Genomic DNA, 24,657 nt, shown 5'->3' with positions numbered 1-24,657 from the left:
AATGGTTGAGCACTAGCAAATGAATATAGACTTACATGTATTTTTCAAGTGACCTCTTAAGAAAGAAAAGTTGATCATTAAAAATCTGCACAATTAGTAGGGGTTTAGAACTGAAAATCAATTGAACACTGTGAGGTATAAAGCAAATATTTTCATAATGAATTCCCTTAAGATGGCCGAAGATAGTTTTGGAATATAAAAAAAAAAAGTGTGCTTACGGAACCGATTGTGAACCAACCAATCATGTGGCTCTCATATTGTTGCTCAGCCAACCAGTGCTCAGCTAGCTGAAACAGAACACTGTTACTACTACAATCCCCACCTGAGGACTTTGTAACGTCTAAAGTAAAGTAATTGAAATCATAATGTCTAGTAAATTAATTATTTGCTATGTATAACTAGAAATGCTGGTTTGTATGACATTACCTGAACATGACCATTGTTTTTTTTGTTTTTTATCTCAGATTTCCTGTCTTTATAATCTTTTCAAAGCATGGTATGATGTAACTGCCCACACTCAACGACTTGAAGAGGTTTTGGTCATCATTTAGTAATTTCAAAACTGCCATATGGGCCTCATTTCAGGTGTGATGTTGCTTACAGCATGGAATCTCTGATCTTGCCAAGATGCTAGAAAGATGTGAAATGAATGGAAGGAAATAATCTGTTATGTAAGTAAAATCTGTAAATGTAAAAAGCACATTATGGCGACATAATCAGCATCAATCAATGGTTATTCTGTCCACTCAATTAACCACTTCGGTATATGAATCAACATGTACTAGATGTACTGTATGTAACTGCAAGCTAATAAAGACTAATATACCTTGGAAAAGATCATTTTACATGATTTTAGAATCTTGCACGACCACAAAAGAAATCGATGGCTATGAGCCCTACCAACACCATAATCCTAACTACAGTATTATAAGGGTACTGATTCTCAGGGAGTTTGGTTACTGTAGACGGTATATGAATGTCTTCTCTCTGAAACTCAGCGTTTCCAGACCGCTCAGCGCATGCCCAGGTGCTGGAACTGAATCATCATAGATCATCATATGTTCCAGAAATAGGTGGAGCTTTTACGTAACACGGCGGGCCGGCCGCTACGTCTCTGATAGATGATGTTCGTTTGCGCAGAACCACAGCACCCTCTCATATTTTGCTTTTGACGGCCTCCAAATGATACAGAATGGCTCGATAGTCAGCCCATTGGATGGAAGCCAGAGAGAAACATGACTTTGGGGCAGCTTACCCTATTATACTGTCATTGAAAATTAAAACACTTGATATAGACAATATGATATTTAAACTGATTAAAATGTATTCACACACTGGAACACAACAGTTTTCTCTATGACTTCATGTAAACACTATAAACACTGCATTTTTCACCAAGCCATGACACAAACACACTGAAAGAATTAAGACATTATTAGCAGAAGTAATCAATCAGCTGAAATGAATGAGACTTCTTCGCTGGCTGAGAAGATACTTGAACATGTCATCCTTGGAGGTGCAGACTGTAGAATAAAACACAAAGATAAGGGCCCACACTGAAATATTTCAAGAACATGCTAGTCAGTCAAATGTGTTGTTTACCAATAACTATCTGCAAATTACGTGGGCATCAAAACAATGTTATAGAAATTGCGATACTACTCTCCCAAATATACAAAAGATAACAATCACCGCAAATGGGAATTTGAATAAGCAAATGAAATGAAAAAAGGGAGGACTACATTTGGGATTCAATTGTTTTAAGACAGTGTGACACATAAGTACACACAGGTGACTGCGTGTTCCTCCTACCTTGTGAGGACGTCCCTGCCAGTCCCTACGGAGGCCCTGGAGAGATGGACCTGCGCGCTAGAACCTCATCCACTTCAGCATCTGTGGCCCCCTGAAACAATCCCAAGACACTGGCTCTGACACAGCAAATCAAATCAAACTTAATTAGTATAGTGCATTTTATACACAGAGGTAACTAGGGCTGGGTTTAAAAAATCGATTCAGCGATTCTGAATCGATTCTGAATCAAATGATTCAGAATCGATTCATGATTCCCAAAATCGATCTTTTATTTAATGAATGAATGAATAAATGAAGGTATGAATAGCTGAATGAATGAATGGCTCACAATGACCATCTTTCATGATGTCAGGATGTACAGTAATAGTACAAAAGGATTCAGAGGGTCAAAAGTCAGTTTTAGATACAGTAGGTTAAGATAAGATTAAGTGTGTGTGTGTGTGTGTGTGTGTGTGTGTGTGTGTGTGTGTGTGTGTGTCTGTGTGAGTGTGTGTGCATGTTACTCACATAAACCAGTCTGTGCACTGCTCTTGGAGAAGTCAGGAGTCCTCGAACACGCTCTTGAACTTCCTCCCACATTCCCTGGGAACTGGGACGTGACCTGCCCAATCAGATTCAACTACAAGTTGACTACAGTACTAGCCACAATCCACAGGAACCAAACCAGTAGATCTAAACATCAACATATTTATACTCCATGTATATTTCATGCTTCATAACCATTTGCGTGGTTATGTTTTGTTTTTAAAATCCTGATTATCCATTATGATCATCAATCGATCAACCAATCAGAGTGACTGACCCATTCTGGCTGGCGTGTTCCCTGTAGGTGCGCCACATGACGGAGGGGCTGGGAGTGGACCCCCCTCGGCATCCTGGACCATGTGTGTCTGAGGAGGCGGGACCCCCTGAAACCAGACGACTGGACAGGGGCGGAGGAAGCCTATCTGTCAGCGAGACATGGTAGGGGGACGATGGGGGGCAGGGAGAGGAGGAGTGTCCAGCCCGAGGCCACGATTCCCTCAGCTAGGAGAGAACAGAGGAAGGGGAGGACAGCGAGGATGGGGTCACTGTGCAAACACGACACATGGGAGAATAAAGTCCGGGCTAATCGCTGCAAAGACAGACGACGACTCAGGAGATTTAGTTGCAAATCCGAAACATGAGTCAAACCAGAAAAACAGCACCACTTTTATTTTATTTTATCCCCCTTTTAGTGTCCAAAAGTGACTGAGTAGAATGTCTAATCTACTTTTGTCAACACAGCAACACTAGTAAAAGGAGAACATCATTGCTACATGTACATGCCCGGACATGCAGAGTATTGCTAATTGAGGGGTATTGCTGTAACTACTGTGTACTCTCCTCCCTCAGCCAAGCCAGGAAGCAGCCTGTTGACAGACACCTGCTGGATATGATAATGCAGAGGAGTAAAATATTATATTACTCCTTTTTATGGGTGTGACAGGATATCGTGCCATAAAACATTGCGTTATAAAAACGCAACGATATGCATCGTCGAGATGAAAAACTATAAGAACTAGGCAAATAACAGCGATGTTTTACATTTTGTGTCATATATTCATCATTCAAGTTTTGTTGAAAATATTGTTAAAATATCATATCGTATCAATATTGTGTACCCAATATCGTGTATCGTATTGTGAGATTAGTGTATCGTCACACCCCTACTCCCTTTTATACAGGACATACAGTATGCCATTGGGATACTGATACTTCCATAGTAGAAATAAAGGATAGAAGACAGATATTATTTATTTATTAATTAATGCAAAATCCCCATACTGTACCTGCACATTGGCACAGATTGTAAACGTCAGACCTACTCACATGAGCGGGCCGTAACTCGTCCCAGCTGGAACTCTGGGAGTCCAGGGAGAGCTGGGCCAGTTGCTGCGCGTTTCCGTGACAGCCGTTGAGACGACGACGACCGGCCGCCCACGGGGGCAGGGAGCGCGACCTGGGCGTCTCCGCCGCCCACCGGGCAGAGGTCCGGTCCCCCGCCGCCCTCCTCCGGCCCGTTCTTCCCTCCGGCGGAGGTGAGCGCGCCCGCTGTGGCGATGTGCATGTCTGCTTGCGGGACCTCTTTGTAGCGCGCGTCCTCTGTTAGAAGGATGGAGAAAAAATAAACGTATAGCCATTATCACTGTTCACCCAATCAGCACATCCAAGCACGGAAGGGCATGATGTGTGTGTGGAGAGACAGTGAAAGTGGAAATGCCTGAAAACATTACCATGGGAACATTCCGGTGAATGTACGTCTCAGCGTCAGCTGGGCACTCGCTTATGGTTGTTCTGCTGGAGAACTCTAACCTCGGAGCAATGCCCTGCAGGGTCAACAGCCGGTGGGTATAGCTTTTCCACAGAGAGTGTATAATATGAAGTGTCAACAGGGTTCTGACTTACAGGGAAGGTCCACGCTCGGGTCATTAGAACTTCTCTGTCTACTCCGGAGAAGGAGGGGACCAGCCTGGGCTCCGGGAACAAGAACTGTCGGGCATCCACCTCATAGCAGGCAAGTGCCTCCCCCACTGAGGCCACACACACACACACACACACACACACACACACACACACACACACACAGTAATGCATTCTAAATCTTATACATTATGACAAATAAACTTGAATTTGAACACACATACACAAAGTAAAGACAATAAGTAAGATCAGCTGAATATCAATTATAATACAAAAAAAAAAGTTTTGTATGTATTTTTGTATAAATAGACTATTTTCATGTCAATGGAATAAGAGTGGAATGAGAAAATAATTCAAACCTGGGGGAATAAGCTGTACCAAATCAATTTTTACACTTTCATCTGGAAAAGAATACATAGCCTATATCACTTTTAGTTTTGTTTAAGTTGAGTACTCATATTACAATCCCATAAACCTATACAATGAGAAGAATCAGATTAAATGCTCTTAAATATACCTTCAAGCATCACTGCAACATCTCCTGGGTCAACTGCATACTTGAAAACCTAATGGATATAGCTAGAAAATGAGTGTTGAACTACTTTGTGCAGAAATGTGTCAATGTATTTTGGGGGTGGGGGTCACAAAATCTATAAGGAGGTTAACACACCTTCTCAAATGTCATCTTCTCTAGAAAGAGCAAAGGGAAAACAGGGGGAAGACACTCTGATTTGCGGTACTGGCTCATGAAGCACACGCTGAGGTAGATGTCATCTTTGGCAGGCAGGTGCACTCCAGGGCAAGATACCTTAAAGACAATATACTATTTATACAGAGAATACTCGGTGGTCTATCTATTCCATAATTATAGCTAACACTGCTCATTTGAATAGGGCTTATATCAAGTTGTTGTAGATCAGAAGCAAAGTTGACATGTCCCTGAATAATTAGGAATTGGCTAACGTTAGCTCTCTGACTTAAGTGTTCACCATATATTTTAGCTAGAGAACGCAAATAATTACGATAAAAAATATCGAATTGAACGCATGTCTTACCGCTCTGAACTGCAGTTCAACCACCACTTTCATGGCTTTTCGATTCATAGCTTAATAAACCAGAAGCTGACGCTTATAAAATGTGCTAACCTAATTTAGCCGTTTGCTGCCCCCTGCGAGAATGAGCATCTTGTTTCCATGGCGCTTCTGTTTTTGTGGAGCCCGATGTCTATCCTTCGTTGGCCACCAGAGGTCGCTCTTTAGCTAAACCAAACTGTAAGACATTGAACATCTGCAAATCCTCTGGCAACACTCAAGTCTGGGAAATTGTGCATCAATATCCCTTTTTAATGAACAGAACAGCAAGTCTTGATGATAAGCACTTGAATTTGACATTAATCCAAAATAAAAATGAAAATATTGACTTGTTCACTTAATATAAGCACTCCAAGAAAATATTATCACAATGCCTGGGAGAAAACAGTAAAACTAGAAAACTGTCAAAATATAATTTAAATTATTTGTCATCAAAAAACATCTCTGTACAATCTCAAACAAAATGTACAACTCAATATTAGATAGGATAATCCTGACCTCAGCAAGCAATTCATTAAATCAACCATTTTGAAACAATGAATTCCCAAAGGGCATTGCATTTCGGGTCTATGCAGAAGTTCTCCCTTTTTGAGCGCTGTTCTATTGAAATGTGTCCACTTCGCCCTTTCCCGTCTCTCGTCGGTCCTGTGTGCCGGCGTTACGGCCGGCCGTCTCTGCCTCGTCTGAGTCACCGTCCGAATCCCCGTCGTCCTCCGCTGCTCTCCCCTCCTCGTCCACAGGCACCGCCCCCTTCCTCTGCGGTAGGACAGTGAAGAACGCCTCCTGCCAGTCGCGCTTCTCCATATACGCCAGAATGATCTCGAAGACTGGAAACACCCAACAGGGGGTCAGAGAGACCGTCCGCACACTGCAAGTAGCTCCCACGGTTGAGTTTAATAAATAGGGCACAACGTTTCGGCACAAATGGCTTTCCTCAGGTGCAATACTGAACATGTGAGGGGGCAGGGTATATACAAGGGTAAAAGGAAGTGGGTGTGACCATAGCGGGGTCAAAGTTTTAAAATAAGTACAAACTCTACATACAATCTATATGAACCATATGAAAGGACATTCGAAAATAATCTGGAGTTAGAATTCATAGAGATAATCATCTAATAACAAAGTAGTAGTGTAATGTGAACACATAAGAAACGGTGAGTGCATGTAAGGGCGTTAAATGGTAGTCAGATAGACTCACACTATTCAAGTTCAAACTTACAGGTGTGGTCATATGCACAAATACTTGAAGAAAATACTTTGGAAACATAAACACACACATTTATGAACTTAACAAATTATTTTTTAGGTCGCTTGTGCCATTTCCTGATCCCTCATCAGCGTGTGCAAACCCACCGTGGTTGACGGCCAGCACTTTACGGCTGTTCATCTTGACGAAGCTAGTCAACGGCAGCTGTGCGTGCTGGATCCCCAGCTCCTTGGCTCTCTCGAAGGTGATCCCCTATTAACACCCACGGAAAGAGGAGGGAAAAATCAAGGGACGAAACAGTCAAGTCTACGCCTGGGTTATCAACATGTCATCGGTCATCGTGGCGGGGGCGTCCCAGATGTGTAGGCCAGACCTTGTGGTGGTTGTGGTCCACCAGGCCTCCGATGACATACGCCTTGGTCTCGTCCAGCTCCGTCAGGACGTTGGGCGAGTCAGAAGTGAGGTACACCAGCTCCTCCTTGGCTATGGCTTCATGGTAGTGCTCTGTTTTGATAGTTATATCCTACCCAAGACACTCACACTTCAATGACTTGATCGTGAATATATGATGAGAAAGAGATAGGAGGGAGGGGGGGGGGGGGGAGCTTACCTTCCAATTCACCCATCCTTTGTCGGTTTCATCCATATTTTGTTTCAACTGTCCACCGAGGCTGGTCAGATAAAACTGTACAGGGTGTAACGCTCGCCTGTTCTCCGCGTAACACCTCTGGATCTGCTTGTGGAGCTTCCTCACATCCTTCATCGAGTAAGAAGTGAGAGAGAAAAAATGTCCAATACTGTACATTTTTACAATTTACATGGTGAATACCATATCCACTACTCTCTCTCCGTAAATGGACTGCACTTATATAGCGCTTTTTTCCAAAGCGCTTTACAGTGGCCTCTCATTCACACACCAATGATGGCAGCTGCCATGCAAAGTGCTAACCTGCTCTTTGGAAGCAATTTGGGCTTTGGTGTCTTTTCCCAAGGGCACTTCGACATGTGGACAGGACAGAAGCCAGGATTTGAACTGCCCGAATCTGACCCTGCGGTCGCCGGATGACCCGTCGCACTCTACCTCCTGAGCCGCAGCCGCCCCCAGCTCTCTCTCTCCCGCCCCCATCTCTCTCTCTCCCGCCCCCATCTCTCTCTCTCCCGCCCCCATCTCTCTCTCTCCCGCCCCCAGCTCTCTCTCCCGCCCCCAGCTCTCTCTCTCCCGCCCCCATCTCTCTCTCTCCCGCCCCCATCTCTCTCTCTCCCGCCCCCAGCTCTCTCTCTCCCGCCCCCAGCTCTCCCTCACTAACACTCTCTCACCTTGAACGTCATGAGGCAGTCGAAGCTGCAGTCCACCACCAGCTTCAGAGGGCTGGGCTCCACCTCCTTGCGCAAGCGCTTGCGGCCGACCCACCCAGCGGCTCCCTCCTCCCCCGGAGCCTGTCTGTCCAGGCGCCTCTTCTGCCTACGCTCTTTGCGTTTCTGCCTGCGGACGATGATACAATTAATCCAACAGGACAGATGACATCACGGAATGGTGAAAAAAAACAAAAAACGAAAGTAACACAAGGGAGATTCTATGATTGTGTGAACTGAACACCAGGATACATCTGAATTTGAATTGAATGGAGCTTGCAATACGTCCAGACATCCACTCTCCAGGAGATGTCGGTGGCATGATTTTGTGGCTGAAATAAGTAATTGGTGTGATCCTTGGCTCTAATAGGCTACTGCTAGTTTTCTAAATCGATTTTCTGTGAATCTGCGTGAGGTTTACATCTGAATGTGTACATAAAGGAGCCACTAAGCACATGGAACCTGTCAGACTCAAAACCAACAAAAACGATAGCAGGCAAAGCCTCTTACTTGCGGAGGTCCCTCTGTTCCTCCCATTGCTGGTGTTTCAAAAGCTTCTTCCTCTGCCTTTTTGATAGATCATCCGGTTTACGGTTATTGGTATCCCCGTGGTCCACTGCCTCGGTCACATTCTCACCCTCCTGGGACATTGGGACACCCCCTACAGTATCGCTGGACATTGGCAGTGCTAAGCTAGTTCACCTCTTCCCTCTGCGAATTCGGTGTTTTGGCTAGCAACATAAAGCTGTAAAGTATGATTAAATGTATGTAACGTTCAGTTAGCCCTCACCGCTGGTCAGATTTAGCTAAGCTAATGTGTTGAGATGTGTAGCTATAACGTTAACGGTAAACCAGTGAACAAACGAAGCTAAAACAGTGAGGAACAATAGTAAGCCGAGTCTTTCACGTGAGTAATGAGGTCTTGATGCTAGTGTTTTGCATATATATGTTTATATATTTGCATTGCCTAGCAATCTGGCTAAACGGTTTACAAACTACCACCTACTTGCAATCTCTTTGCTTCACGGATGAATTAAACTAGCCTTGTTTGCATTCCACACGTCGCACAACGTTGTCGTCATCGCCTTCTTTTGGTTTATTGGTGGTTGGCAAAACTTCCGGATGCATTACCGCCCCCCACTGAACTGGAGGCTGGAATAAAAAGCTAACCCCACACACATTCATAACACAGTTAAAGGTTAGCCGTTTTCAGTCCTGTAGTCGTATGCTCGCTCATGCCAGACTACAGTCCTTTCATCCTCCGTTCACTTCGCCGTCAAAATAAATCGGTGTCGGCCTATTTAGGAGAGGCGCTCATATTTACAAGTGTCAGATAAGCATGAAACTTCACTTACGTAAGCAAAAGGGTCTATTTAAACAAATGCTGGGTTTTGAAGCCTCGGCGCTACCATTAAATAACTTATTTAGACGCGTTCTGTCCGAGTGAAATTATTTTTCCGAGGTAGTCTTCTTCTGTGGTGGTGGCGGTGTTTTGAAGCTTCAAAGAGACCACCACCACCACAGAAGAAGACTACCTCGGAAAAATAAATAGAACATTTTTTGTGAGTGGCTGGCCAGCCGCGCAGCTAGAATAGCAAATGTCCAGTAAATGTCCCTTTTTCCCCTTGTCCCATTGTTGACCTGCAGTTCTATGTTGCTACCACAAGAGCATTTACCGTTTTCGTCCACAGGGCAGCAACAGGCTTAGATAGACAGTGGTTCCAGAACCTGCAGTTCTGTGTGCTACCACAAGAGCATTTACCGTTTTCGGCCACAGGAGGGCAGCAACAGGCTTAGATAGACTTGTGTTCCTTGTTCAGTGGGCAGCAACAGGCTTAAGCTGCCTTTACACCATTGCGGAAAAATAACTCCAGTTTCCGCAATCCGCACCCTGGGGGACACCCCGTACCACCGTATACCATCCCAAAAACTTTCGGATGCAGGGAGCTGAAACTGCCGGACAATCCGTCGGGTGTCGACGTCACCGAGCAGTCAGTAAATCTGTCAACAATCATGGCGGACATCGAAGTGGTACAAATTTGCCAAACTATATTAAAAGGTTACAGACTTTGTAGCAAAATGTGTCTGTGGAAAAAATATTTTATCACCCAGCTATCTTAGTTACATCAATATTGAACTATTTTGACAGCTTTGGGGTGTGTCGTATTTATTAAGTTTGACAAATCTACGAAGCTTATAGCTAACGTTAGCTAACTAGCCATAGCCGAAGCCGGCTCTATGCTGGTTAGATTGTCTGGTTATATTCGTTATATTGACAACGTGCTTCACTAGATCACATGGGCTTGTTAATTCTGTTTGGAAAACGATATAGTTTATAACATTAAATTATTCAAGTACAGTGACAATAAAGTGATCTATCATTATTTACACACACCATTGTTTACCAAAACCATAGCAATGCTATTTTCCAGTCGTACTGCCGGACTGGGATTTGCCGGATGAGTAACATTTTTGGAACGCATACGGACGTCCACCGGAGCGGAAGTTTGTCCGCACCGCATCCCTCGGAGCCAAGCCCCCAGGATCAGCTTGGCGCATTGAAGCCACCATGGGCTTTCAGGCCAAGCTCGGTATTGCAAGTCACGTGACGGCATGCGGCCCAAGACCCTTATTTCCCATGGTTTGTGGATTATGATAGATAGGGCTAGAAAAGGAAAACAAAATTTTTCTGGGTATCATTCAGCATCAGAGACCAATCTAATCAATATAAACTTTTAATTCAATTGGGTTAATAGTTTGACTGCCATTTCATACCAACATTGTGAGAAAGTGGAGAAGTAGGCTATACCTTGTAGAATATAAATCACCAATAGAAAATACTATAGGTGTGCAATTCTTTTGTACAGTCTGGTAGTTAAATGGTTAAAAATGGGCAAGAAATAACATTGGAGGGAAATGTATACTGACACCGATGATTGTTTCAGAAATGGTGTGAGACAAAATAATGAAATGTTATAAGTATTGTGAAACACTGAACATATTTTAATGACTGACAAGGAGAGAGGAAACAGACCAAGTTAATCAATAATAACTAGGCTCACTATGAACAGTGTGTATTATTGGCTCTGTTCTGACATCAGTGCACAGTTCATTCCACCACTGTGAGGCCAGGACAGAAAAAAGCCATGGCCACGCCAATCTGCCGTAGGGGGGCTTGGAGCAACTGGGGAACCAATCACCTCAAGGCAGCAGAGCTTGACCACAGCCTGGAGGTAGGAGGGGGCTGTTCATTTGCCCTGTAGGCTTGCACCACAGTCCTAAACTGGATGGGACAGCGCAGGGAGCCAGTGCTGAGAACGGAGTAGGGAAGTTGTGTGGAAGAGCATGGGGCTGTTGAACACCAGGTCAGCAGCAGCTTTCTCCAGGAGTCTGATGGCCAACGCTGCAGGATGGCAGCAAGTAGGGAGTTGCAGGAGTCCAGGCGGGAGATGACAACAGCCTGGGTGAGCACTAGCACCGAAATCACACCCAGATTTCTTTCCTAGAACAAAGTTTGATAAAAGAGATGAGTATTAGCAAAAGCAAGGAGAATGATTATATCAGTGTACAATGACCTATGATGGGGAAGAATCACAATATTAATTAGATTTTCAGGCATGGCATATACATGGCATGCTTACTTGCAATGGTAATAATGCCTTCAGGTAATAACAATAACCATGCTTGATTAATTTGATGTATAATGTGGCAAATGCTATAGTAGCAGCAGCAAGCATCAGCCCACTATAGCTAAATAACGCCAGACAAGATTACAGACTGTAATCAATGTATGAACAATGTCACATTGAGCATGCTCAACATTATGTTAAAATTGAAATACATCTGAAACCTCCGAACGTAACGTTAGCATTCACTAACATTAACTAAAGTTTACCCTAAGCCGTTAGCATTAGCTACCGTTAGCATAGCTACCTAGCCTATCAATATAGTTGACGTTAATATAAAGAAATGTAACATTAGATAATGTTAGCTAACTTATTCAACATTGACCCACTTACCCTATAGATCTTTTCCAACGATGTCAACCACGTCATGATCATTTGCATCATAGACATACGTTCATATCTATGATTAGCATGATCATAGGAGCTTCATTGCTAAAAGCATAGCAAATGTTAGCCGACGTCATTACATATGACTTCCTATCCAATCAGAGGCAGAGTAGGGCGGGTCTTCCTATGGTGAAGTTTTTTCCGCCGAGTTCGCAGGACTCATGAATGCGCGCCCAGCGTCCCTGATGCTCGTTCACAGCACATGTTTCAAATGGGCTCGATACAGGTATTGGTGGCTTCAAAAACAAAAAAAAACAATTGAATTAAAAGTTTATATTGATTAGATTGGTCTCTGATGCTGAATGATACCCAGAAAAATTTTGTTTTCCTTTTCTAGCCCTATCTATCATAATCCACAAACCATGGGAAATAAGGGTCTTGGGCCGCATGCCGTCACGTGACTTGCAATACAGAGCTTTGGCCACTACGTCAAATGGCTTCATGCGCCGGTGAGCAACTTTCATTGAAATGAATAGGCAGTCATTTTCAATGCCGTCTCCAGTTTATATTATACCTCCATGCTCGGAGCCCTGTCACATGCGGTCTGCGGACTCTCATAGGAAACTAATGACTTCCGGTCTTTTCAGAACCGTACCGCAGTCATTTTTCCGCAATGGTGTAAAGGCGGCTTAAGATAGACTGTTCCTTGTTCAGTTTCAGCAATTCAATGAGTATTTGAATTAGGCAATTTAGTTTATTTGTGTAAGTATTTCTGTTAGTTATACATTATATTTCTTTATTATTTCAGACACCACACACTCACTGTCTGTTTATGTAAGAGAATTGAAAGGTCAAATAATGTGTATAAAGGGTTTATAGAGGGGTCCACAGCCCCCGACCCAATATGGCGCGAGGGGGCAGAGTCTTGCCACTGTCCACGCCACGGACCCCACAAATCAGCCCCTGAGAGGGCTAGAGAAACACGGTCTTCACTGGTGGGGGCAGGTGGGTGGCCCGGAGAGAGGTACACTGTCCACGACCAGCTGTATTAATGATCTCTTCTGACTAGAGCGTTGTCTGGTCGAGGTACTGTTGATGCCTGATTACCTTATCCGTGTCTTCAACTCCCAAACTGACAGTTTTCCTCAATTAAACTCTCATAGACCACTTTTCAGTGCTTTGACTATTTATTGATGCTTTTTATTCACTTATATGAGAAAAGAGGCGGCTGTAGCTCAGTTGGTAGAGCGGGTTGTTCAATGTTCGAAGGGTCGGCGGTTCGAATCCAAGCTCCGACTGTCCACATGTCGAAGTGTCCTTGAGCAAGACACCTAACCCCAAATTGCTCCCAATGAGTAGGCTAGCACCTTGCATGGCAGCTACCGCCATTGGTGTGTGAATGTGTGTGTGAATGGGTGAACGAGAGGCCATTGTAAAGCACTTTGAGTGCCGCTAAGGTGGAAAAGCACTATATAAGTGCAGTCCATTTACCATTTAAGAGAAGAGGAGCAGAGCATAAGCCTCAGGCAGCAAGATATGATGTATGCAAAACCATTTTCCAAATAGCTTTGGGCATCACTGAATTTGGTTATGAGGAATAGCAAATATTATGCACACGCACACATGTTTGTCGATGTTTGCAACCAATAGAATGTAGCCACATTTCCAGTTCCTTCATTTACATCTCTTTCAGCTTTTCTCTAAGAGACTTTGTTCCTTGGCTATAGGTCCCAGCAACAGGCCTAAAGAGTAGATAATGGAGGTGATGATGAAGATGATGATGATGATTCAGTAACACACTAGAGCACACCAGGACAGAGTACAGCACAGGATTAGATAATATAACATAGACTTAAATCATTCCGGGGAGGACACTTTCAAGCATTATAGTAGCAGAAGACAGAACAGAATAAGTACAGTACAGAATACAATTAAGACACATGTAACCCAACTGTTTTGGCATGCTCAGGGTGGGATTGGAACCCAGGTCTTGGGAGGCGGACGTGCTGACAGTTGCGCCAATAGGGTCGTCCCTCTTGGAGGGACTGGCAGTGCTCCTTGGAGGAGTCAGTTTCACCAGTTACTCCACATTTCACAGAGTTACGCACACAATACAACAATAGGAATAAACAAATGAAGCATGAAGTAAATAACTATAAGAACTATAAATAAATAACGGTACCACTTTACATTACAGCACGGTAATAACATAGTAATACCCTGGTAATATCTACATTATTACTAGGGAATTGCCAACAAATTACTAGTAGTTACCAGGAGTAGTTACCATGTAAAGTAGTTACCAACTAATAAACCCTGTAATAATCTACATAACTACTTGGAAATTACCAAGTAATTACACGTAGTTATCGGTAGTTATTAGTAGTAGTTACCATATAGTTACCCCCCAATCTCTATTTAAGGTACAATTTGTTACCTGGAAACAGAGATTCTAGTTTCCATATGGAAACTGAATTGGAAATGCAACTTTACCTGTTTCTATGTAATTATATGGTTATTATCCTTCCTCCTAACATCCCAATTAAGCTCATGGTTTATTATCTGAAAACAGAGGTGGTCATTTCTATGTAATAACATGGAATCTGAAATTGAAAATGCAACTTTACCAGTTTCTAAGTAATAATATGGTTATATCCTTCCTAAAATCCAAACGAAGGTCACAGTTTATTACCTGGAAAAAGAGATGGTAGTTTCTATGTAATAATGTGGAATCTGAGCTGGAAAATGCAACTTTACCTGTCTCTGTGTAATTATATGGTTATACAGTATCTTTCTGAAAATCCAAACCACCAGAGGTTCTCTGTTCACCCAATAACAGGTGCTCACTCCCAGCATCTCGCGAGAGCTTGGACATCCTTCAAACAAGATGTATACCACTACAGAGGCAACCTTACAGTGAGGACGCTCAAGCAGAACCTCGCCTTCATTCAGTGGATTTATTGGTTCAGAGAAGAACACAGCAAGGGTGTCCTTGGTCGCCTCTTTAAAGATATTAGAGCCAAATATCACATCTAATCATGTGTGTGTATAGAGTGACCGGGAGCATTACTTTTATTTAATTTTTGGTGTGTTTACTATTAAAGTTCAAATAACTTTGTCATGTTTATTATTGGTTTGTAAATGGCTTGACATGATTTCACCAATAATGTATCACCTACCAGCCTAGATTTCTTGTAATTACATACCTGCCATAACTTACAGGTAACAAGGGGGGGAGACTGCTGCATGAGTTGTGGGGGAGAGTTGGAGGAAATACCTCTAACTTAAGGAAGCATCTAATCGTCTACAACATTAATTTGCGACAAGAGAGCTGTACCGTGATGGTGTCTTCTGCGGTGGAAAATATGCGTTCTGCAGGTGTAGAAGGTGCCTGGATACACAGGTACTTGAGTGACAGTTCTGACAGCGCTGGCAGGCTATCCCTGTGACCTGTGCTGCTCGGACCAAAACACGAGGGCGTTTGGCAGCAGGGCAACATAAGACATGAAATCAACATTTCATTAATATTATGTTTAGCTACTGGGGTGCCGCAATATTAAGTGGCCCTGCATAAAATGTTAGCTAGCTAGCTTCGACGCAACGTTTAGCTAGTTAGCTATCTAGCAAGCAAACTAAAGCTTGTGCGGGGAGCATGAGGCTAACTTAGCAGCACTAACGTTAGCTAGTTAGCGTACACTCCCAATGATGTTACCTGAAGAAGACGTAGCAGCTGCTTCTCCGAAATCTTCACCAGTCACTGACGCATTCTCCATTGACGACATAGATTGTGTTGGACAAGGGGGCAGTTGGCTAACATCCATGATCTCGTACTCTTTTGTGGAAGTGGGCTGTGTCTGTTTCATACAGTCAAACACGGTACAGCTCTCTTGTCGCAAATTAATGTGGACGACTAGATGCTTCCTTAAGTTAGAGGTATTTCCTGTCTTGGTACAAATGACCTTGTCGCACACATTCATACCTTATTATTCATTTTATTATTATTTTTTAAGTTTTCATACTCGATACTCTTTATTTTTACTTTATTTTTTTTGCAATTTCCTTTTTTTCTTCTAAAGTACCGAAGATAAGCACCGAATTCTTAAACAGCATCCGGTCCTCGGTAGTAGGGACGCCAATCGGTCGGTGCCAAAAAAGGTTTGGTGCCTAGTCCTAGCCAGCAGCCATCAGGCGATACAGCAGTGGTCACGTGGAGGCCTCCTACAGAATTATGTAAAGCTGACAGTAAATAAACAAACACTAGATGATCACCCCCTCAAGACTAACTGTCCTGACTAGCTAGTGTATAAAAACCAGGTAAACTCATCAGAGAACTCACAGGTGCGATTTGAAGGGTTAGACATCTTTAATGTCTGCAACCCACAGACATCTTTACCCTCTCAGTGGTAAGTTCTCCTTTCTACTAGAGCTAATGAAATGTTTGTGGAACTTGGACTCATAGTATACATGATTAGTATATCTGACCGCCTATAATAGGCCTACTGCAGGCTTACTGCAAGCTTACTGCAGTATATTTGGTTATATCTACAAAGTAGCTTAAAACATCTGAGGTTCCCTGTCCAAACTGGACCGTTATGGTCCACATATCAATTGGTGAAGGACACTTCTAGGAGGTTCTCAGGTGTCCCTGTTCTTCTCGATGTCTTGAACACGTGCCTTCTCCCTCTGTTTTCCTGGATTCTGCTTAGCTACTAATGGATTTTAGACTTTCAGATGTCTCTGTTTCATAATCGTGTGCCATTGTTATGCGTGTAGACTGCTCTGTGTTTATCATCGGTGAGTAAATAATGCCTTTTTTTACGTATGATGATGTCAACTGTTGTGTTACTACAGGAAATGAAGACCCAGATTGTGTCTTTTCGCCCTCGTGGGCGTTCTCAACACCCTGACACTCACGGAAAAGGTGGAAGGTAATGAGTGAGTGTGTGTGTGCGTGTCGTAGTTAAATGTTAAATGTCATTATAACTGTTTCCACCTGACAGACAATCAACTGCCATCTGGATATCTGTCTGAGGACGCAGACTCAATTACATCAGGTGAGTGTGTTTGTGTGTGTGTGTGAAACATTTAAACTATTTCTATTCCTGTCTTTCTCTATCTATACTTCTATTATATTCTATATGCAGGTATCAAACGTGTAGCTGTATGTTTTTGAGGTTGTAAATAATGAATGAACCATTAGACCATGTTTCCAACTTTGAACTGTCATTAATTGTGTGTGTGTGTTTAATCAGTCTATCTCTGTAGGGTCTCTGTCACTACTACCAGGAGGTGTTTGTGTTTGGGATAGGGTGAGGAAAAGGGAGGAGTGGAGGTGGGGGGCTGGAGGTGCATGTGTGTGGGGGGGTGGAGGCGGACTGGGGGGGTGATGGAGGTTGGTGGTGGAGGAGAGTTGAAAGGGGAGAGGAGGAGTAGGGAGAAGAGAGAGGCTGTATGCAAGGGGAATGGTAGGTCGAGGCGGGGAGGAGGAGGGAAGGGAAAAGAGACACACATCCCCTGTTTCCATCTTGTGGCCTGTGGGTTGTGCTGACTGAAAAAGCAATTGGATATGCTGTTGCATACATTTATATTATTGACGCATAGTTTATCCATTTATTTATTTTCAACGCAACACGCTCACTTATTCACAGCATAGTTGAGGCTTGCGATAGTTACAGTCTTTCACCTCTGTATTGGTTGTGTATCTGACCCACTTGAAGGACTTTGCAGTAATGCTGTTGCATTGAGTCATAGTCAATGATGCTGTATAGCATAGTATAGTCTGACCAGAAATAGCAGAAAAGAGCCTAGACCCTGAACAAATTCTTTAAATAACATTTCATAACTAGAAAGTACATTTCCTGTAGAAAATGTGAGGTAGGCTAGGTGCTGCAGCTGTATGTAACAGCTACTGCTAGTACTACTACGGACCAGGCAACCTCCATGCACCCACCAGCGAAGACCGTGTGTCTCTAGCCCACTCAGGGGCTGAATTGTGGGGTCCGTGGCGTAGACAGTGGCGTGATGGCGAGACTCCACCCCCTCAGGTCAGAGCCGGTTGGGGACAGTGTACCCCTCTCCGGGCCACCTACCCACCCCCACCGGTGAAGACCGTGTGTCTCTAGCCCACTCAGGGGCTGAGTTGTGGGGCCAGTGGCGTGGATAGTGGTGTGGTGGTGAGACTCCGCCCCCTCAGGTCAGAGCCAGTTGGGGGCAGTGCAATGACCTCCGGGCAATCTCCATGCACCCACCAGCGAAGACCGTGTGTCTCTAGCTCACTCAAAGGCTGAGTTGTGGAGTCTGTGGCGTGGTTAGTGGCGTGATGGCGAAACTCGTGGTGAAACACGCCCCTTCATGTCATAGGGGACAGTGTACCTCTGTCCGGGCCACCCACCTGGTAGACTAATCCCCAGATTGTTTAGAATACTAAGGTGTGTGTGTGTGTGTGTGTGTGTGTGTGTGTGTGTGTGTGTGTGTGTGTGCGTGCGTGTGTGTGTGTGTGGTGCGGGGTGGCTGTTTTTTTCCTAAAGTCTACAATCATCTCCACTGTCGTGATTGTTAAGAGTTACATCTAATCTGTATCATTCATCTGAAGGTAGAAATATAATGCTACAGTAGTCATAGAAGGGTGTCTGTACCTTTAAGAGAGGCTGCGCATGCACCCGAATTCAAATCACAACTGACACCGAACATTCCATCAATTGTTTGCATGGGAAAGCATGACCAGCTTCAGACACTAGACGCCGCATTGACGTTGATTTGATTGCTGCCGGACGAAAAGCGCGGCCGCCATCTTGGTCCGGTACAGAGCTCTGCAAGTAAACTAGTGATGGGTCGGTCGGGAACGATACGGCTCTATGTGCCGGCTCTTTTAAGTGAACGATGATAAATAGATAGTTGTTAGCTGATAGATGCAACTAAAACTGTTGGATGCTGCTGTTTTGCACTTTGTAATTTTTTATTTTATTTATTTATTATTTGTGTTATTTGACTGTTATGGATAGTTCAAAGACAAACATATTTGTTTCCACTTTCCTTTTACTGACAAACTGCTGAGGAGAGCGGTTGTCATGTGACAGCGGTACCGGACCAATATGGCGGCCGTATTTTGCGCCGCTCAATCCATTACGAGTCATCTCGTGTTCATATCTATGCTTCAGACAGCTCCAGCTCAAAAAGTATAAATGTCACAGCTTAGATGTTTACATCATAGGGATCCTGGGAACCAGCTGAACATTTTGAGATATAATATGTCCATTAAGCTTAAAAACTGTAGTAGTGACAGGTTAGAAAACAGGTATGAATTCAGAATGAGCAACTCAAAAGCTAGAGTGGAGTGCCATTAGTTTGAATGGTGAGCATGGTCCTCAAACAAATGGTCATAACGCAAATCTCTTTAAGATGCCTTCAAGCTCTCTCCTGTTAACTGTCACCATAGCAACCACAGCGCAGCAGCACAGCTAACAGCACCAAAGCACAGAACACACAGAATTTGCTGACTCAATCGCCATACGTTTCAATGGGGAGCGCAGTTGTCGAACAAATCGGCATACAGCGAAAAAAGTCACACAGCTTAGATACTTGCATTGTACGAATCAGCACAGTTGTCTGAACATTTCAATATATAATATGTGTATAAAACTGTAGGCATAGCGACAAGAAAAAGCAAAATAAGCAGCTCAAAAGAGTGCAGCGCCATACGTTACATTGTACGAATCAGCACAGTTTACATTTCGATATATAATATGTGTGTGAGCTGTCAAAACTGTAGGAGTGCAGGCAGTTTACAAAATAAAAAGTCTGAATACATCCGCGCAAAAGCTTACCATCATGAACATTTTAAAGTTTGAATGAAGTTTCTAGCACAAAGTATGAAGAAGTTATAAAGCGGCAAAAAACTGAGGAGAATAATAAGAAAGAAAGAAAGAAAGAAAGAAAGAAAGAAAGAAAGAAAGAAAGAAAGAAAGAAAGAAAGAAAGAAAGAAAGAAAGAAAGAGAAATAGTGGGAATATCACAAGTTGGGCAAGCCCACCTAATAACTACCCTTCACAAACCACTTATTAGCCATTTGTTATCAATTCATTATTTCATTCCACCATGGGGCGCATTTTAGGTCGAAACCCCAACAGTTATGTTGTGTTCTATTGTACTTGGGACTCGGAAAGATCCGACCTCCGACACAGAAAAGTGCAATAGAACGGTCACTTAAGTCGGACTTCCAAGTCGGGAACTCGGGTGACATCCACCAGGTCCAATAAACACACCTGACGTCAGTAGCACAATGGCGGCGCACACAACACGTTGTGAATGGTAAGCAGGATTTTCATTTTCATCAATTTTTACTTTATCTTGCCATGCTTTGTGTTTTCGAACGACTTTGTACCTTTTATAACAACTTTGTAGCTTTCATGTCCATTTCCATTGAATTGAGCATGTTTTCTCGAGCAGATGCAATAGAATGGATTTAGATTGGAGGTTGGAACTACATGGGTAGTGAGTTCTCAGTTCACTCCCTTGGGTGCTTGTTTGAATTAGCTGCACTTTCAAATTAAACCAAACTCTAAACTGTTTCACAGTAGAGGTTTGTCAATCCCTATATAAGGTAGGCTATTCTGGTTACAGAGTAGGTAGCCATTGTATTATTGGGGTGAATCACAAATATTAATTATAAACTGATACATTCTCTTGTATGAATCCTTCTTTCTTCAATGTCGCCTGACCTCATAGCACGTGCTGGCTAGTTTAAGACCCTCTGTTCAACAACTCCTGTTGTTTTACCATTGCTGTCATACAAGTTTACAGTAGTCAGTACAAGTTGGGGTTTCTCTTGAAATTTCAAATCACTGAAATGATTTAAATGCTGTAGTTGTTAAGCTAACTGTTAGCTTGGGGGCTAGGGCGTTAGCAAGCAGTTAGCGGTGGCTATGGCTTGGCCGGAGGCTAGCAGTAGTCGCTAAGCTAACTGCTAGCTCGGGCCTAATGCGTTAGCAGAGGTGCTAACTGGGGGGAGATGGTAGCTAGCAGCTTCAAGTGTGCTGGGAATGGCTAATTAGCTAAGCTAGCCTTGTAACGCGGTCAAGGGTCGATCCCAGACCGCCTCGATTTAAGGCCTTGACTGTTGAGCAGTTCAGTGCTTGCTTCACGTGAACTAATAAGCACCACAGCATTAGAAACGAGACGGAGCTCTCTTCCGCTCTCTTACAATACTGTAATATGCAATACACTTTCCACAACGGTTCACAACTGATGTGGGTACAAACTTATCGTGATTATGCTCTTGTCTCAGATCTCTGCAATACAAATGATCACCAAATACTACGTACTGACAATCACTTCTCCAAACAACTTACTATCACTGATTGGGGAGGGGATACGACCGATCTACTGGGACAAGTTTTCACCATGCACACAAAACGTTTTAATGCTTTTGATCAACAATCTGGGCTGTAAACATTAATCTTAGATTTAGTTTGAGCCTCACACGGGGCACCAAAATATGTAGCGTGTTATAGGGTTAGAGCTATGACCGGTATAATTTATGATTATACCGCGGTTATCACAAATATGAAGGAAAATGGATTTAATGCATTAAATCAACTCGTATATGGGGCACCACCCTGTTCTGTACAGGGAAACAAGATAACCTTTATCAATAGTCTAATTTATTCATCAATCTCTGTCTGTAGGAGGGGTTCTTGACTCAATCAAGTGACCTAAGATAATGTGATGACGCTTGGATGTGGTCAAAAGTTAATAATATTTATTGAAGTTATACTAATCAATTATCAAAATAATGTTATAACACAATTCAATAATAGATGGAAAAACACGTAATATGAAATATGAAAACACAGCAGAAATTAAAAGAATGATGTCAGATTATCACAGCCTATCCTAAGTCAGCTAAGTTTACAACACTTGGCATCACACACACACATCAAAGAGAATGTTGGATGTCAACCTTACAGTGGTGTGTGAAGCGCGGCGTCCATAGGTGCTGTCTGGCTCGACGAAGGGAAGAGGCACGTGACGTGTGTTTGGAATTTACCTCTTGGTTTAGTTTAGAAGAACACGCTGAGTGGTCGATCAAGCTGGTTTTAAACAAAGGCAATAGTTTTATTCTGTCACGATTCTGCAGAGTCGGACTCCAGCACAGGAAGTGAATCCAGGCAAGAGTGAGTTCACTTGAGGACGAGGTTGTTAGGTTATACAGTGAAAAAGGAAGTGACATAGTTTCAGGGGGAAGGACAGGGAAGTGATGTCACACAGGGAAGAATTTGTAGTTCTAACAGACTGATCTATGAGAACGAACTACAAAGTTTAGAACAACAGTCAAGGGGGAAAACAGAACACTTTGTTGAGACTTGAAATTCATTCACAATTCCCCACTTTGTGGATTAAATATCCACAACTATAATAGAAATGAAAGAATCAACAATGTGGAATCAAATTATAAAATATCATAAAAATAATCCAACATCTTTGGCAAAAACCTAATTCTACACATATGGAAAGGAAGCAATCTATTTCTCCACTAGGTGGAGCATAATAAAGATTAATAAACTCAAGGTTATTTAACACACTAAGATCATTTTCTTCCCATATGCAATCACGTACCAAAACTCCTTACTTTAATTTGGCATAAGCAAGGTAAAAGGATAACATGATTATTCATCTAAGACTAAGTCTAAGACTGAGTGGGAAAAAACCTCTTTGTTTTAGAGGAAAACCCTTAAATTCAAATTAGAACCAACAGATTATGTATCAAAATATTCCAAATATTCAATGTCAATGGCACAGACATTATTAAGGTCTTGAATTGAATTAATAGTAAATTTAACTTTTTCTATTATTAAGGCAGCATAGGCATATATGGAACAGCAGTTAAACATTCACTTAAGAATATTTAAAAAAAATAATAATGATGAAAAACATACATACAAATGATACACACACATTTGAGAATATCCAGGACTTGAAAAAGCATTCCATTTAGGAACATTATCTAAGATCTGAATACCTTTATCGTTTGCTTCATAGAACTCAATGTAGCATTTGGATCTGAACTAAACAAACAGCAGATATAGCCAGTATTATCTCTAAGGGAAGTCTATTTTGTAGCACCATCTTTTTCATGTAATTTACTTCTTTAGCTAAGGCTGAAATTACTTGGTATTATGCGATCATGTGTCATGCGTTCATGAGAGAAATAATATACAGAAACTAAATTGAAAATTCTCTATGGTGTCTAGTTTGATTGCTGATGAATTACCTGCATTTGAGTGTGATCAATCTCCTTAATCCTGGAAATTACATGAGCAAGATAACATCCATATGACACTGTTGCAATTTAAAGTTGAATACGCTATTTCCCTATAGCTCAAAAATACGCCATTTGGAATGGCTCTCTGAACCTTACTTTCACATCTCATAAATATGCTTAAAACATTAATTTGTCCTTATCTATTTGTTGTATCTGAAAATATTAATACATGCTGTGATATATTTGAAGAGGTCACTTCAAATTGTTTAACTCGCTTTTCAAGTTCAGTCCTGTGGATGCAATTATTTTAGGCTTCATTTTAATACTTCGTTGATGTAGTTAGGTGCAGAGCAGTTAAACACAGTTAAACACAGTCCCCTGAGAATAGTCTGGAACAGCTCTACAAAGGTCAACTTTATAATTATGAATTTTCAATACTTCTATACCCACTCTAAACTAAACTCCAGTCACAGTTACAACAGTATAACCTGGAAATCTTTGTTGCTTTCAAATCTTATATATGCAGAATGTAGTATTTTCCATTCTTCTTCGTCTATCGTATAGACCCAACAGTCAAGTGGAGTGCAACATTCAAATAGGACAAACGCTTGTCCACGTTGCCATAACGATCCTTGGAAGGAGGTGACAGGCAAGGTCACTTCTTTCAATAGCTCAATAGAGGAAGCCACAGTGTGGTGGCCTATGATTGTGTTTTGCTGAAGTGGCGCTCAGAGTTGTCATCCTGACAGCAATGAGGAAAAGGTAGTGCGTTATTCTTTGTCTGATTCCTCATCTGAGGAGACCAGAGAGTGAGCTTTCGCCCTGGTGGTGACACAGGATATCGCATCTTGGTTGTTGGAATCCTCTGGCCGGGTGGCCTCGTCCTGGTTTGGAACCAGCCTGCAGTGGCTGGCGTGTACCCACAAAGTCCTCTCTGCTACGTCTGGGTTGGCAGCAGGAACTGGTACGGGCCCAGCCAACGGCACGGTGGTTTCAGGTCTCGGATCACAACCCACTGGCCTGGTTGGAAATGATGCAGGAAGCCCTCTCGGTCGGCAGAGACCTGTGAATCCACAGATGAGAGAGACAGCATAGACAAAACAGGAGAGCACCGCAGCTTTTAGCAGCGGAGTTAGCAGCCATACTACCTATGGACACAGGATCAGAGGTTTCAACAGGAGCTTGGCCTTTGCCCACTATTTTAAAATATTACACATTAAGTTTCTTCTTCAGCTCTGCATCTTGTTCTTTCAACTACTTTCTAATTTCCTTCAACTACGTTCTCATTACCTTCTTCACTACTACTACTAGTCTGTTTCATTAGCAACGACCAGTTAACGTGATAACATCCTTCACTCCCGTATTTTTTTTCTTTTTTTTTCTTTTTTGAAACATGATCTGGTCAGTGTGCAAATTTGAAAACATCATGAAAGCATGGAAGATGCAGTATAGGTTATGCTAACTATGAAATGAGCATTC

At 42.7% G+C, this 24,657-nt stretch overlaps 2 protein-coding genes across 2 annotated transcripts; both read right to left on the bottom strand.

Moving 5' to 3' along the window:
- Positions 1-1,415: 1,415 nt before the first annotated feature.
- Positions 1,416-5,357, bottom strand: spata6l (spermatogenesis associated 6-like; the record flags this gene model as incomplete). Its single annotated transcript, XM_084451974.1, has 11 exons — positions 1,416-1,523; positions 1,813-1,903; positions 2,320-2,413; positions 2,615-2,759; positions 3,664-3,934; positions 4,068-4,160; positions 4,240-4,364; positions 4,614-4,655; positions 4,772-4,820; positions 4,925-5,062; positions 5,310-5,357. 10 exons carry the CDS (start codon positions 5,355-5,357, stop codon positions 1,838-1,840), a joined length of 1,071 nt encoding a protein of 356 aa, XP_084308100.1. The 3' UTR covers positions 1,416-1,523; positions 1,813-1,837.
- A 283-nt stretch (positions 5,358-5,640) lies between these two features.
- Positions 5,641-8,871, bottom strand: trmt10a (tRNA methyltransferase 10A). Its single transcript, XM_084451790.1, has 6 exons — positions 8,416-8,871; positions 7,870-8,035; positions 7,163-7,309; positions 6,926-7,075; positions 6,699-6,804; positions 5,641-6,172 (listed from the first exon to the last, which is right to left on the bottom strand). Exons 1-6 carry the CDS (start codon positions 8,583-8,585, stop codon positions 5,946-5,948), a joined length of 966 nt encoding a protein of 321 aa, XP_084307916.1. The 5' UTR covers positions 8,586-8,871; the 3' UTR covers positions 5,641-5,945.
- Positions 8,872-24,657: the final 15,786 nt, after the last annotated feature.

Source organism: Borostomias antarcticus (genome assembly GCF_949987555.1).
Source record: "Borostomias antarcticus genome assembly, chromosome: 17".
In the NCBI taxonomy this organism is placed as follows: Eukaryota; Metazoa; Chordata; class Actinopteri; order Stomiiformes; family Stomiidae; genus Borostomias; species Borostomias antarcticus.
This window is presented reverse-complemented; position numbering and strand designations above follow the sequence as displayed.